At 33.8% G+C, this 13,731-nt stretch overlaps 2 protein-coding genes across 5 annotated transcripts; one reads left to right on the top strand and one right to left on the bottom strand.

The window, feature by feature from the left end:
* Positions 101-6,195, top strand: LOC109726381 (transcription factor bHLH113-like). The gene is made up of 6 exons (XM_020255932.1): positions 101-257; positions 4,323-4,522; positions 5,004-5,069; positions 5,346-5,411; positions 5,507-5,554; positions 5,859-6,195. The coding sequence occupies exons 2-6, from the start codon at positions 4,340-4,342 to the stop codon at positions 5,985-5,987; spliced, it is 492 nt and encodes a 163-aa protein (XP_020111521.1). The 5' UTR covers positions 101-257; positions 4,323-4,339; the 3' UTR covers positions 5,988-6,195.
* Positions 6,242-13,051, bottom strand: LOC109726380 (tRNA (guanine(37)-N1)-methyltransferase). Of its 4 annotated transcripts, none has more exons than XR_002220504.1 (12): positions 12,809-13,051; positions 11,782-11,879; positions 11,101-11,205; positions 10,174-10,236; positions 9,922-9,995; positions 9,242-9,767; positions 9,055-9,132; positions 8,512-8,667; positions 7,957-8,063; positions 7,726-7,800; positions 7,402-7,568; positions 6,242-6,472 (listed from the first exon to the last, which is right to left on the bottom strand). XR_002220504.1 is itself a non-coding variant. In XM_020255931.1 (11 exons), the coding sequence occupies exons 1-11, from the start codon at positions 12,916-12,918 to the stop codon at positions 7,479-7,481; spliced, it is 1,482 nt and encodes a 493-aa protein (XP_020111520.1). In that variant the 5' UTR covers positions 12,919-13,051; the 3' UTR covers positions 7,039-7,478. The 4 variants fall into 4 exon arrangements, 1 of the variants encoding a protein (XP_020111520.1); XR_002220505.1 differs by lacking the exon at positions 6,242-6,472 and adding an exon at positions 7,039-7,340; XR_002220506.1 differs by lacking the exon at positions 6,242-6,472 and adding an exon at positions 7,039-7,318.

The following is a 13,731-nucleotide window of genomic DNA, read 5'->3' as shown; positions in this document are numbered from 1 at the left end:
CATAATAATAATAGAAAATTAATTTTCTCTTCTTGTTCTTGGGCTTTTATATATAGCCTCTCTCCTCCCTTTGCTTCCTTAAACCCTCCCAACCCTTCCCCCCCTCTCTCTCTCTCTCTCTCTCTCTCTCTTTGTGATTTAGTGTTATTCCAAAGAGTGGGGAGAATTGTGCAAAAATATTATCAGGGGAAAAGAATAAGCTAAGTTTGATCTTCTTTTTGGAGAATTACTGAGGCTTCTTCTTGTATTTGATCACTGTGAGTTATATCTCTCTTCTCTCCCCATCAATAAAAAGATCTTATGTTCTTATTTTCAATTATTAGGATTGCGTATTTGTCATGTATGGCTGTTTTCAAGAACCTGTTTAGTTCGGATTTACTTCTGCTTCTGCTTTCAGCAACAATTATTTTCGACTTTGAGTAATTAGAAACAAAAGCAGAAGCGCTAATTTACTTTATATTTTAATCTTTTTTCTTTTGTCTAGAAAATTATATATTAAGATATGTTAATATAACACCTTCTTTAAAGTAACTGGTGAAATGGAATTTTAGCTCATTGTGCTACATTTGCCGACTCATAAAAGAGAGGCTTGAATTTGAGTAATCTAATATGCGCGGCACAGCTCAGATACGATTATGAACATCATAAGTAGAAAAATCGTTCTGTGTGTGAAATTTTTCTGTACATGTATCTTTTAAAGAATTAAAGAAGAGTCAGATATCGCATGCTTATGTTCGGCTCGAAAATACAGCTGTAGAAAAATTCACAGTTCAAAATATTAACTTTTACTATACTTAAATTAAACATAGTAAAAACAATAATAATAATAATAATATTAATAATACCTAAATATTAATTAAAAATATTTTAGAAATCTGTGTAGTTATCTTATACACAAAACTCTATTATTTAAGACTATTCAGCAGTGACAGCCACTGCCTTATCATGTCAAAAGAAAATGATCACATAATCAACAATAGAAACGCGCCATTTGGCGCGATCTAATTTGTGGTCTAATTTATTTAATCACATAGAATTTGAGTTTAAAGCATTATTATTAAATAATTTATTAATCAACATAGCTTATATTTAACTGTTTATTATAATGTTTAACCCAATTATATTGAACATCAGATGAAAAATAAAATAATATATATATATATATAATTTAATAATAATAATTATATTTAAATATTTTGTTGGTTTGAAAGCCACAGAGTTATTAGTACTAGTGAGAATCACTTAAACCAAAATATTGAAATTTGAATTTAAACTCATAAAAAACCAAGCTAATTGAGTGAGGATTTTGTTGTTGTTGTTGTTTTCAAGATTAAGATTGAAATATATTTATGTAATTTGGAAAAGATAATGCCGTATACGTCTTGAATTTAGAGATTTTGTCGTTTTGTTGGTTTATTTAATTTTCACATATTTTTATGTACCCCAATAATGTGACACGAGGACCAGAAATAGTATCCTATGAATTGGACAAAAGTCAGGTTCAATATTAAAAAAAAAGGCAATTGCTTATATATTTCTAAAAAATTTTCGATTTTTCGATTTATTCCTCTTAGAAGGCTGATATTGAAAATATCATTTCTACTTTCCAACATATTTCTAATATACCCCTAGAGTTAAAATATGTTAATTAACTCTATTATCTCTGTAAAATTACTATTTTTCCCTTTCAAATATATTCTTCCATCATTACTGATTTTTTTACTTGCCCTTAAAGTTAGGGGCACAAAAAGTATTTTGACTTTTGGTCTTTTCAAATATACTCCTCTACCGTCACCAATATTTCTTATTTATTTTTAAGTTAAGGGCAAAATTGGCATTTTATTTTTTTTTTAACTGTGGTAGATATTTAACTCACGTTTAACTCAAGTTAACTTAACAGGAAATAACTGCGTGGGTATTTTGCAATAATGGTGGAACATATGAGGGGTATTTTAGAAAGAAAAAAAAAAGTAAGGATAAATCGAATATTTTCAAACATATGAGAGGTATATAGGCAATTATCCCTTTAAAAAATCAAGATGAAGTTTTCTTTTTCTTTTTCTTTTTTTAATAACCAATGGCTTTATTTTATTTTATTTTTAAGCATCTGTATTTGAATTTGAATTTGAATTCGAACTGAGAACATGCTACTCGATCCATATCTAATACCTTATCTAAAGTATTAATTGGGCTCCGCGCCTCTACACTATACACACCATTTTCATGTGTCTATTTCTTGATAATGAGAAAGATTTCTACATATTCGGCCAAATTGGTCAATAGTATCGCGATCATTCTACAACTTATAGTACTTATAGAAGTATCTGGTTGCGAAAATTTGAATCATCGCAGTCCATTTCGCAAAAAAAATGATAAATCATACAAAATCCTTTTTTTAATAAAAAAAAAGGTTTTTACTTATATACCTTTCATTACTAATCAAAATTTTCAAATTTACCCTTCTATTTTCAAAATATCCTTCTAAATCCCAAATCCATTAGTAAATTCGAGAGTTAGAGATATATCTGAAGAAATTTTGAAAATCAATAAGGGCATTTTGGCCTACCAGAATTATATTAGATATTTTTAAAGTTTTGAAGGTATATTAGATATTATTAGAAAAAAAAGGGGTTAGATTTTGGGGAAAAGAAACTTACAAAAATCTCCTAAAATTTTAAATACTATTACAAATAGACTTAATTAGATTGCTAAATTTTATTAAATTGCTCAGTAGACTTCTCTTCTTAAGTGAACTTACTATTTACACAACTGTTTTTGTCGCATGTCCGACGAGTAATTTTGTAAAGCTTCAAAATACGAACAAATCTTACCTCCTATTCTAATGCGCGAAAAAGGCCACAAAAATCAAATTAGTTTTCACCTCATTATTTGATTCTGATGCTTAGTTATCATAACTAGATGAGAAGAAATAGGTTTCCGCGTGTTTCGAAGTCGTATAAAATTATGTGCTAGACATACAATCAAAATAATTGTATAATTAGTTACTTCGCTTGAAAGATTTACGGAACTATTTGATAAAGTTAAAGAGTTTTATTTATAAAAAAAGTTAAAATTGAGGCCTTTGTATAATTTTCCCAAGTCATTTTCAAAACGTATGATAAAGAATCTAAAAGGCTAAAATACAGAAAATTCTCTATAAATATCAACTTTTCACTTTTTTCCTCCTAACTTTCAAAAATTTATATTTTACTCCCTTTAAATTTTCATATTTATTTTTAGAGAATTACAGTGTTATAAAGGGGATGAAATGACCAAATCGCCGTTACTTGTTCTGTAAAAAATATTTTATTTTATTTTTTAAAATTCTGTTATTTTTAAGAGTATTTTCGATATAAATTATAAGAAATTTGACGGAATAGCGACAGAACTTTGACGAAGGGGAGGTTAAATGTATCAACTTGAAATTTTAAGAGGATAAAATATAAAATTTTGAAAGTAAAAAAGAAAAAGTAAAGAAACGAGTATTTATACAGAGGTTTTCTGTATTTTAACAAGTTTAAAATTTTTTTAAAAAAAGATAATAAAGTATTTTGTGGGATTGGTTACAGAACCTGAAAAGCTGAAAAAAGATAATAAGTAGATGAACAAATATATAAATACATTAGTAAGTGAACAAAGATGGCCCAATCAAGAAAAAATGTGAACATAAAAGTGAGAAAGAGACCAGATTTCTTTGGTGAACAAACTGTCCTTGGACTGTAGTGATAACTACTGACATAAAAACAGATGGGGTTTGACAAAGCCTATGGCATGGCATTGATGGGGTTCAAACTTATGGATTTGTCCCTTTAATATTCCAATACTACAAATTTGGTCCCCGTACTTCTCAATTGAATAATCTAAGCGTCAAAAAACTATTGCAAGTCAGAAAGGAGAGATCGCATTACGTACGGTGAGAAAGTACGATAGAAATGAAAAAATCTATCTCTTACTGTAAGTAATATACTAATATCACGCCGTATACATTATGATAGGTCGGTTACGGTATGTTTTTTGCATGCATACAGTCCCACCGAAAAACGGAGAGCATGTCCTGACACGCTTTTGTCGATACCAAACGGGCTCTAACGAGGGAAAACGATTTATGTGGCTAAAGTGTCTTAGATGAAAAGTACGAGGACCAAATTGCGATATTTAGATAGTAGAGGGACTGCCCATGCACTTTGCCTAATTGCTCACCCTGAAGTCAAGCTCTCCTGCTACTCTCTCCTCCATTTGAGTCTTTCATATCCAAAAACAAAGAAATTTTTTTTATAGCAAAATAAAGATTTCAAGTTTGTGGTTTTTGCTGTTGTGAGCAGAGAAAAGAAGATCAAGGATGATGATGACAGAAATAGTTGATCATAAAAGAAAGAATTACGACAATTACTTTCACGGCACCGCCGCCAGCGCAGCCATGACAACCGCAACTGCCGCCGCCGCCGCCGCCGCCACCAATTATGGTAGTATGAGCGGCAAGAAGTTGAAGACAGATGCAGGAGGAGGCCCCATCTATCCAAAGGTTTGGCTGGCCTTTGACCTTTCTGTGCGCATTACTACGAAGTCCAACTATACTTTGTAGTCGTGATGTACTCACAATCTTTTTACATGCATGTTAAATAACAAATCAATAGAATTATGATAACACACGTATAGAACTTATCCGAACTGTATTCTTTAATCGGCTACCCAGCTTTTAACATTTCGATTTTAATAACTAATCTTTTGGTTTGTATGATTTGTGTCGGTCACTTCAAAACTACGTAAATGTGTTGTTTGTATTTATAAGTTTAGTTAACATATTTTATTACAATTCTCGCAACTATAAATTTATTAAAATAAGTAATTAACTTAAATTTTAACATATTTCACTGCCCTAGCAGATTTGACATGCATGTGAGAGATTGTGGGTGCACGCATAATTTCTCTCTATTTTCTTCTTTTAAGATTATAGTAGTTCTTTCTAAGATTATTACTAATACTTTAATGAGACGAGCAAACAGGAGAAGAAGGACAGGATTGGAGAGCGAGTCGCGGCGCTGCAACAACTGGTCTCTCCTTTCGGAAAGGTATGCATAAATCTTCAATCCTTTGCACAATAAAAATAAAGAGTTTTTTCGGCGCGCTTGATAAGCAATTGATTTTGTCAAAGCTAATTTTGATAATTGTCAAAGCAAATACGTTATATCTAGGTAAACTGCTTTGGCAGTGCACCTGGAGAACTAATTAATAGTTAAACTAATGAGATGGGCTCCTCATGAGTGGATCAAATGTATTTATTTTAATTAATAAATCTTAACGAGTGTTCTAAAGTTAAAACGGCTTAATCTGACGATCTACTGCAGTCGGATACAGCTTCGGTTCTTCAAGAAGCTTCTGGGTACATCAAGTTCCTCCATGACCAACTCAAGGTTATTTCCCTCACACAGTTCCTTTTTCATTTTTCTTTTTTTTTCTCGGAAAAAGAGTTTTAAAACAAATCAGTCTCTCTTATGGTGTTTGATAGGTTCTAAGCGCTCCATATCTACGAACTTCAGTGGCTGGTAAAGTTGAGGTGAGATGCTTTTTTTTATTTTTTATTTTTTCGTTTGTCATAGCTTCTATTGCAAAAAAGCTATTCGTGCGATAGCTCCAGCATCTTTCACTTCTAAAAAAATGGCTAAAAAATGGATAAAAAATCAAGTTACAATGTGACCATAATCAAAAGGAAACTCCCCATCCAACAACAAACTGCAGTGTTGTTACTTATTCCAGCATCCAAACAAACGCGACGAAAAATAATTACTGCACTTTCATTGTGCTGTTTAAATGCAAAGAATCGAAGCTTTCGGTAGCTTAATCTTCTCATGAAAGCTCAGGATGGGGATTACTACAGCTTGGGAAGCCGCGGCCTCTGCCTCATGCCGGTCGCGGTGACGCTCGGAATAGCCCGGAGCAACGGCGCGGATCTATGGGCACCAGTTAACTCGAGCAGCAGGAACCCATAAGTGTCTCTTAGAGCACAAGGTCTACACATTAGTGACCATACAGAGTCTCAAATACTATGTTAGAAGCCCGAGTACTCCGATAAAAGCCCTAACCCTAGTCATCTCCTGTACTAACATATTGTTTCATTCAACTTATGTTTGCGTACTTGTGCACCTCCTGTATTTTGACTGCAATATATAATTATATATGAATTGACCAGTTTGTAAACTACTCTCCATGGGCTTGATTAGAGTCCAAACTATTAGATAGAGAGGGAAAAAAAAAAAGTGATGCTTATGACATGGCTATGTTTAATTTAACTCGAATATCAAAAACACTCATTCTGAGGGTATCTTGGGGTTGAGTACCTTACAATGATCAAACCGGAGCTTTGTGAAATGCTTTAGCCAATCAAAGAGATCTTGTATTACACAGGTCAAGAAACTAGCTCTTGAGAAAATTTTGCAGGTCCTATTTCGCTCGAGCTTTGAAGCCACCTCGTATCCTGGTAAGGAATCAGAAATTGATCAACAAATTGCTCAAAACAGAAACAACTCGAGCATTGGAAAAGGAATCGCAGGATTAGTTCTGTTCAATTTCAAACTTTAAGAAGCAGATAGATGAAGACATGTTGTTAATTTGATCGCTTGGTCAACCTCAGATTCTAGGAACCTCTTTAGATGGGTTCGTTTTTTAATTCCGTAACATAAAATACCATTGAAGTGGGAGACAATATTCAACGAGTCTTTAGTACAAGAAGGAATCAGGAAGAAGAAAGGGAAATGCGGAAGAAATATAATAGAAGAGGTAGCAACCTCTTCTGCTCCACTATAGCATACGTTTATACCGTATGTGCAAAATCGATCACTATTTTTGGAGAGACGGAATTGATCCCTATTTCGTCGCTGTGTAAGCATTGCGCACCCTTTGGGACTTAGAACTATGTCATGAAGTGAATACTTAGTGATGCTATTTTAGCATGATATCCAAAGATCATGATTGATTCCGTCTAGCGGAACATGTCTAAAAAAATAATCAAGTTGAAATGAATTGGCATCTGAAGGAAAATCATTTGCTAATGTAGAAAAGGTAACTAGGATTTGAATTCTTGCTGTAGTTGTACAATACATAACAATGGATTCATCTTTCATTTTGACAATCATATAAATATAGGGATTAACAAAAATGCAATTGTAAATAGAACCAAAAACTCATCGTGACACATTATTGCAGATCCTTTTTGTCTCCCAAGTACCATGAAAGAAACCAATTTGTGCGGTTAAAATGAAAAACCATCACACATCTTTTTATCACCCATCTTCATTTTAATCAGCAATGAGAGTATAGGTAGCTGTATTTGAAATGCAAGATTCCTGACAACCAAATGTTCAGAATTAAATTAAGTGAAGAAAAGGTGCAATGCCAATTGAGTACCTGTAGAGGGAAGTGTAGCTTCACGAGTCGCTCAGAAAAGCACAATAAGTAGGCGACGGGGTTCTATTTCTGTGACACTATGACTTGGTATCAGCGGATAGCATCAAACCTTGCGATTCCTCCTTAAAACATTCTTCGGGCAGCCTGAAGCTCAAACAATACATAGCCTGCAGGAAGTAATGCAGGCTGTATTACTGCAGAAAAATTGACATAATTTGCTAATTTGTTTTGGAAGTTTGAAAATTTTGGAATTAGAAGATAACCAGGTTCTAACGCATTCAAAGACTTAAAATAAAGAAAAGACAACCTTAAGAAAGTTCTTACCTTGTTGGGCGCAACATCTCGAACCCTATGAAAAATTGGGTCTGCTATTTTGGCATTTAAAGTCGACTCTGCATCCTGCAAAGAAGTTGGGTGCTTCAAAAATGTTTTGATGTGAACGTCAATACATTATTTCGAAGGCTAAGTATGCATATATGCATTAAAGTGAAAAATAGCAGTATCAAGCACCAACAAAGCAGACAATTCATGAAACATTGACAGCAATCCACTTACAGCGAGTATAGATTCTTTCGTTTCATTTGAACGCATGAAACAGTAGCAGTGTATCCAAGGTAAAAGCCCCTTCCAGTGTTTCTTCCGGAGAAGACCATGGAAAACATCTGCTAAATCATTAGACAAAAGATTTAAATAATCTAATCCGATCCTGTATTCAATTTTAACTGTCTGTCCACCTCAATGCCTTTACAAAGCGTTGCTTATGTGTACGATTGAAACAATGCTCAGAACAATTTTCAACTGCGCACCACAATTGGTAGTTAACAAATTAATGTCGGTAATGTACCTTTATTCTAGTGCATAATTGAAAACAAATTTGTTTAAGAATAACATTAGTAAAAAGAAAATTCTGATCAAAGTTTGTTAGATGGTTTCCTCTGAATAAAATCAGGTAAGGCCTAACTTCAAGATGTGAATTTGAAGTTATAAATTTGAAGCATAAGACTACAAAGAATTACGCGTTAACAGCTAAATGGGAACAACACGTAACTTCCCATACTATTGTGCACTACAAATATCTTTGGTAAGATATGAAGAGGAACAAAAACTTACCAAGAAATTGCAGAGCAGAAGCAGGAAGATTCATTATCATGTGATCAAAATGTTCCCAGGGCTTGAGAGAAGATGGTACACAGCCACGTACTCTCTTGTTAGTGTTTCTGTGTCTCTTGGTCGTTGCATTTAAGTCATTATTTTCAGTGCCGCCATCTGTTAAAGTATTAGAAGCATAAATTGTTCATGGAAACTCTTCAGCCACAAAATCACTAGGCTCTCTTTGATCAGTAAACTCATTCTAATTTCACAACTCAGTAGAACACTAGAACAAATATCAACATTCAAGTAATCTGTGCTCTTTACAATCTTGGAAACTACAAATTATCAGTCAAATTAGGTATCCTAAAACTAGGATCTTGGGATAGCGTCTGTAATATGTTTCAAGCCTACTAAATGTAGGCATCACAAGGAATGGATCGATCTCCACTCCATTAAGGCGATTGCCACCTCTAGAAATTAATCTCTCTATTAGATACAATATTGTCAACAAGTAATATGAAAAAATGGAATTTCTAAGACAAAGAAGTTTAGCAGACTTACCTTCACTGGAGATCTCTGCTCGTCTCTTAGCGGCAATGGTAGATGAACCATTCACACATTTTTCACTGTCTCCAGCATCTAGCAAAAGTAAGTACTAAGTCTAATTAGAATAACCACATGAAAAAACAACCAAACCGTAAGAAAAGATAAGTGAACCATTTGCAAATTTTAGGAAACAAATATATACCATCTAGAGTTCCTTTTTCCATAGCTGATTCTTCATTAGGTTGTAATGTGTTTCCCTTACTTCCTCTAATAGTAGCACATTGAGACTCTACTTCCATCTCCGAATCAGTCGGTACCACCAAGTGACGAATGAATGCTCTAGCATCCATGTTATATGGAATAACATGGTCCTCCACCTTATTTATCTTTGCATTTGTTCTTAAATAATGGACACTATCAGGATTTAAATCATTTGCATACACAGTGCATCCTTTCTGTGCAGCTGGAATTGAGAAGGGACCAATTCCAGCAAACATGTCGCAAATACTATCTCCTTTCTGGAAAAGGGAAACCAGCCGTATGTGCTCATGCTCGAGTCTCGAGTTCCAGTAGACCAAACCATAATTAAGTCTGAAAGTAGCACCATACTGCTTAACCTCAGTGACCATATCATCTTTTCCTGCTAAAATTTCAAATTTTGGCACTCGGAATTCGTTTGTGATAGTTCCAACTTTATTTACCACTGTTTGGATTCTAGGGTGATTCTTCTGTGCAGATTTGAAAAAAGGAATAATAAAACAAATTGTTTAAGAATCCTCAAATCTGTTAAACCAAATACAGATTTTCAAATTTGCAAAAGAAATCTACATAAGATCCATCAATCAGATAATCATTAATCATAAGTTAGAGAAGCATACATACATCATAGATAACCTTTGCTATGACATCCTTGTAAAGAAGCAATTCATCAGATATATTTAGATGAGCAATATGGCCTGGTGAACAATAAGATATATTTGTTAGTAGAAACTTAGACATACAGAACAAGAATATAAGCACATCACTATATAAGTTATGGGGTAAAAAGGTGCCTTTCCAGTCATTGTACGCAGAAATGCATACAGGATGAAAGAAGCACATGGTAATTAACAAAGAAATATAAAGAATACTTAACTATTGTTTCAAAAGAAGAAGGCACTTCCACTCCTGCAGGCAGAATTTTCTTCAAAATATGGTCTATAAACAAGAAAAAGAAAAGACGAAATCAATCATTAATAGAAATGTCATTGGATAGGTAATAAAGAAGAAACCAACAAAGGTTTTGCTTGTATCAAAGAAGCTGGAAACTTCTTCAAGGCTTAAGCGATCCGATGATGAGAGGTAAAACATTAAATGCTATAATATTACATAAAGAGTTTGAGATTCCACAAATCAAAGCTAAAAAAATATATATATACAGTAAGAACAAAAAGACACAATACCTGGGAATAATACTATAAGACTCCCTTGTTTAGTATCTGCTTTCTTAGAACATAAACCATCTGAAGGACTATGACGCTAGTCGCTAAACTCTCACTTCAATGTTTCTTTAGATGATCTTCTTTTTTGCATAATAAACAAATGATGTGACATCTCCCAGAAGGAAAACAGACTCCTAATCTTATAAAATTACATTTAATAGGAACTAAACATGCATGAATGCAAATATTAGCACAGATCGTACCGAAATGTAACTCGGTATTCAAAACAGCAAAATATGATAAAGCACATTGTGATAGCTGAGCAGAGGTCCATCACCAAGGCTACCAAGAAAGCATGACAAAATAAGCTGTTTAGTTTGAATTGTTTATAACATTTTCTCCTCAACAAGCCTCTAAAAGCCCATATAGACTTATTAAATCAGGAAGACTTTAAAAAACAGAAAAAAAAAAAAAAAGCCCCAGCGAAAATTATTTTGACCATGTCTAAGTGCACCCTTCTCATTTCTTTTTATTTTATAGCCACAGTCATTTATAGCGAAGAAACTAAAGGACTATCCAGAAGGGTACTTATAGTAACAGTCATCTAAAGTAACTGAGCTACAAGAAGTGTAAGATCAACCTGCACTCCAGTAAGAGTACCCAAGTGTCAATGAATAGGGAACTGCTTCGAAATTGCACAACTTCTTCAGTGAATCCAGCTTTTCATCAGGGATCTCAGATAAATCTATTCAATTTACAGGAATTAATCACCAGTAACAAATAAAAACAAAAGAAGAGCGTAAATATCATGCATTACGAATCATGAGAAAGAAAAGAATCAATACTATATTTATCTCCAATCAAAAATTCAATCCAACTTTTTTTATCTTTTTTCCCCCCTTAATGATAGAAACAACCAGTAAACACAATATGACAGCCACTATGGAAGGGTAGAGAAGAAGTTAGAAAGCACAATCAGGTTTTTCATGTTAAGGCTCTCTTATTTAATAAATTCTTAGCACATAAAGGCATGAATAAAGCACAATTACCTAAATATTTGTTATGTATAGTTTCGGGGAAATCAGATGGCAATTTGATCATGATATCATTGTCCAAAAATTGCTTGAATATTACTAAGTTACCTGGTTGTACCAGTGTGGTAAGTACAATGATGGAGCAACTTAAAGCGGGCACACTGGGTCCAAAATTATTTCACTTATTAAGAAATGATGAAACAATGGTGGATAAGATGTCTTATAGTATTGGTAGAACTTTCTGAATATCGAGAAATTCAAGCCAAAGACATTAATATATTACTTACCAGGGTTTTGGATCCTTTCAGATAATACGGCGAGGCGATTTTTCTCACAGTCCGGATCTTCAGTTATGGGTTTGATACGAGGCTTATCTAGCAAGCAGCTAGAAAATGAAATGCAAATTAACAATTTTCACAAACTAGTCGAACAAGAAGACATAGAATATTAAAGAGCTAATAGGAGATTTGAGTCGGAGATTGAGGATGAAAATCTTCAAAAATTTATCTCTGGTGGGGCGGCAACCTTATCCATCGAGCGCGATGAACAGCCCCATTAAGCCTAATAAAGTTTTGCCCTAAAATTTTATCGCAGGAAGCGGAAGGGCCCACAATTAAAAGCTCTAATTTGAAGCATCTATTTCATATATAGTGAAAACTTGTTAGGCGGATTTTAAAGACAATCAAACATCACTTCTGCAAAAACTCTTACTTGAAAGCTTCGCCTCTGCTACAGTGAAATTGCTTCCATGGATTGTAATAACAATCAAGCATCACTTTTGTAGAAGTTCTAATTTGAAGTCTCTACTTCTGCTAAAGCAAAAACTTTTGAGGTGGATTTTAATGACAATTAAACATCACTTTTGCAAAAGCTTTAATTTGAACCTTTGCTTCTGCTACGGTGAAAATCCGTTAGGTGTACTTTAGTGACTATCAAACATCACTTTCGCAGAAGCTCGCGTTGGATCAAATAAGCATATAGTCCCAAAAGGTTAAAAAAAAAAAATCACAATATCAAATTCCTAAATTGTTTCATGAACAAGCTACATTGCCTTACAGTGTGAATTTCCTACATCAAATCTATACATTTTAATAATCCAACTCCCTCTAAGCTACCCTCTAAATAACCAAAAATAAAAATTTTAAAAAATCATCTTGGCCACCTCTGATTGATCTTTTCAATTCCCTCCCACACAACCAAAAAAACTCCACTCAATCGCATAAAAAGGGGCACAAAGCAACGAATCGAATCAACAATATTTACAACTTAATCTCGCGAGAATCATAATATACGTGCGTTTAATCGATGCAATACCCATGAAGGAGGCGAGTGACGGAGCTGGAGAGCTCGCGTGGGATCCGAAGCGCCCATAGCTGAAGCTTCTGCTCAAATTTACTCTCGTCCAGTACTATGCGACTTTCCATGGCTCTAAATCTTCGAGAATTTGGAGGAGAAATTGGAGAAAATGGGGGAATTGAGCGGAGTTAATTGTGAAACTGAAGATTTATTAGGGTTTTGCGGGAGGAGCGTTCGATATGCGCCGGGTCTATATGATCGTGGGCGTGTTTTACTTTTTTTTTTTTTAGGGAAAACTTCAAATACCCCCACGTGGTTTCACTTTTTCTCACGTTAGTACCCTATAGTTTAAAGTGCATCAAGTTAGTACAATATGGTTTTGCACTTTTTCACTTTAGTACCCTGTGGTTTAAAGTATATCAAGTTAGTACCCTGTAGTTTCGCACTTTATCACTTTAGTACCCTATGATTTCGCACTTTATCACTTTAGTACCTAGTGGTTTAAAAACCACAAGATAGTAACTTGATACAAATATAAAACTACAGGATACTAGCTTGATATAAAAATAAAATCATAGAGTACTAATTTGATACACTTTAAATCACAGGGTACTAAAGTGATAAAGTGGGAAAGCACAAGGTATTAACTTGATACACTTTAAACCACAGGGTACTAAAGTGATAAAGTGAGAAACCACTGCGTACTAACTTGATACACTTTAAACTACAGGATATTAAAATGAAAAAGTGTAAAACCACAGAAGGGTTTTTTGAAGTTTTTCCTTTTTTTTATCCAACACAGCTAAGGGTGGACACGTTTGTTTCACCGTAAGTGAAGAGAAAAAAAAATAATTTTCGGCAAAAACTAATCATTTTTACTGTTGGATTCATCGTATTATTATTATACTCGAAAGCTCAGTTCATTCGAAATATTAAAATTG

The sequence above is a fragment of the Ananas comosus genome, linkage group 21, assembly GCF_001540865.1.
Source record: "Ananas comosus cultivar F153 linkage group 21, ASM154086v1, whole genome shotgun sequence".
NCBI classification, from domain to species: domain Eukaryota; kingdom Viridiplantae; phylum Streptophyta; class Magnoliopsida; order Poales; family Bromeliaceae; genus Ananas; species Ananas comosus.
Note: the sequence above shows the minus strand (reverse complement) of the source record. Positions and strands in the feature narration are given on the sequence as shown.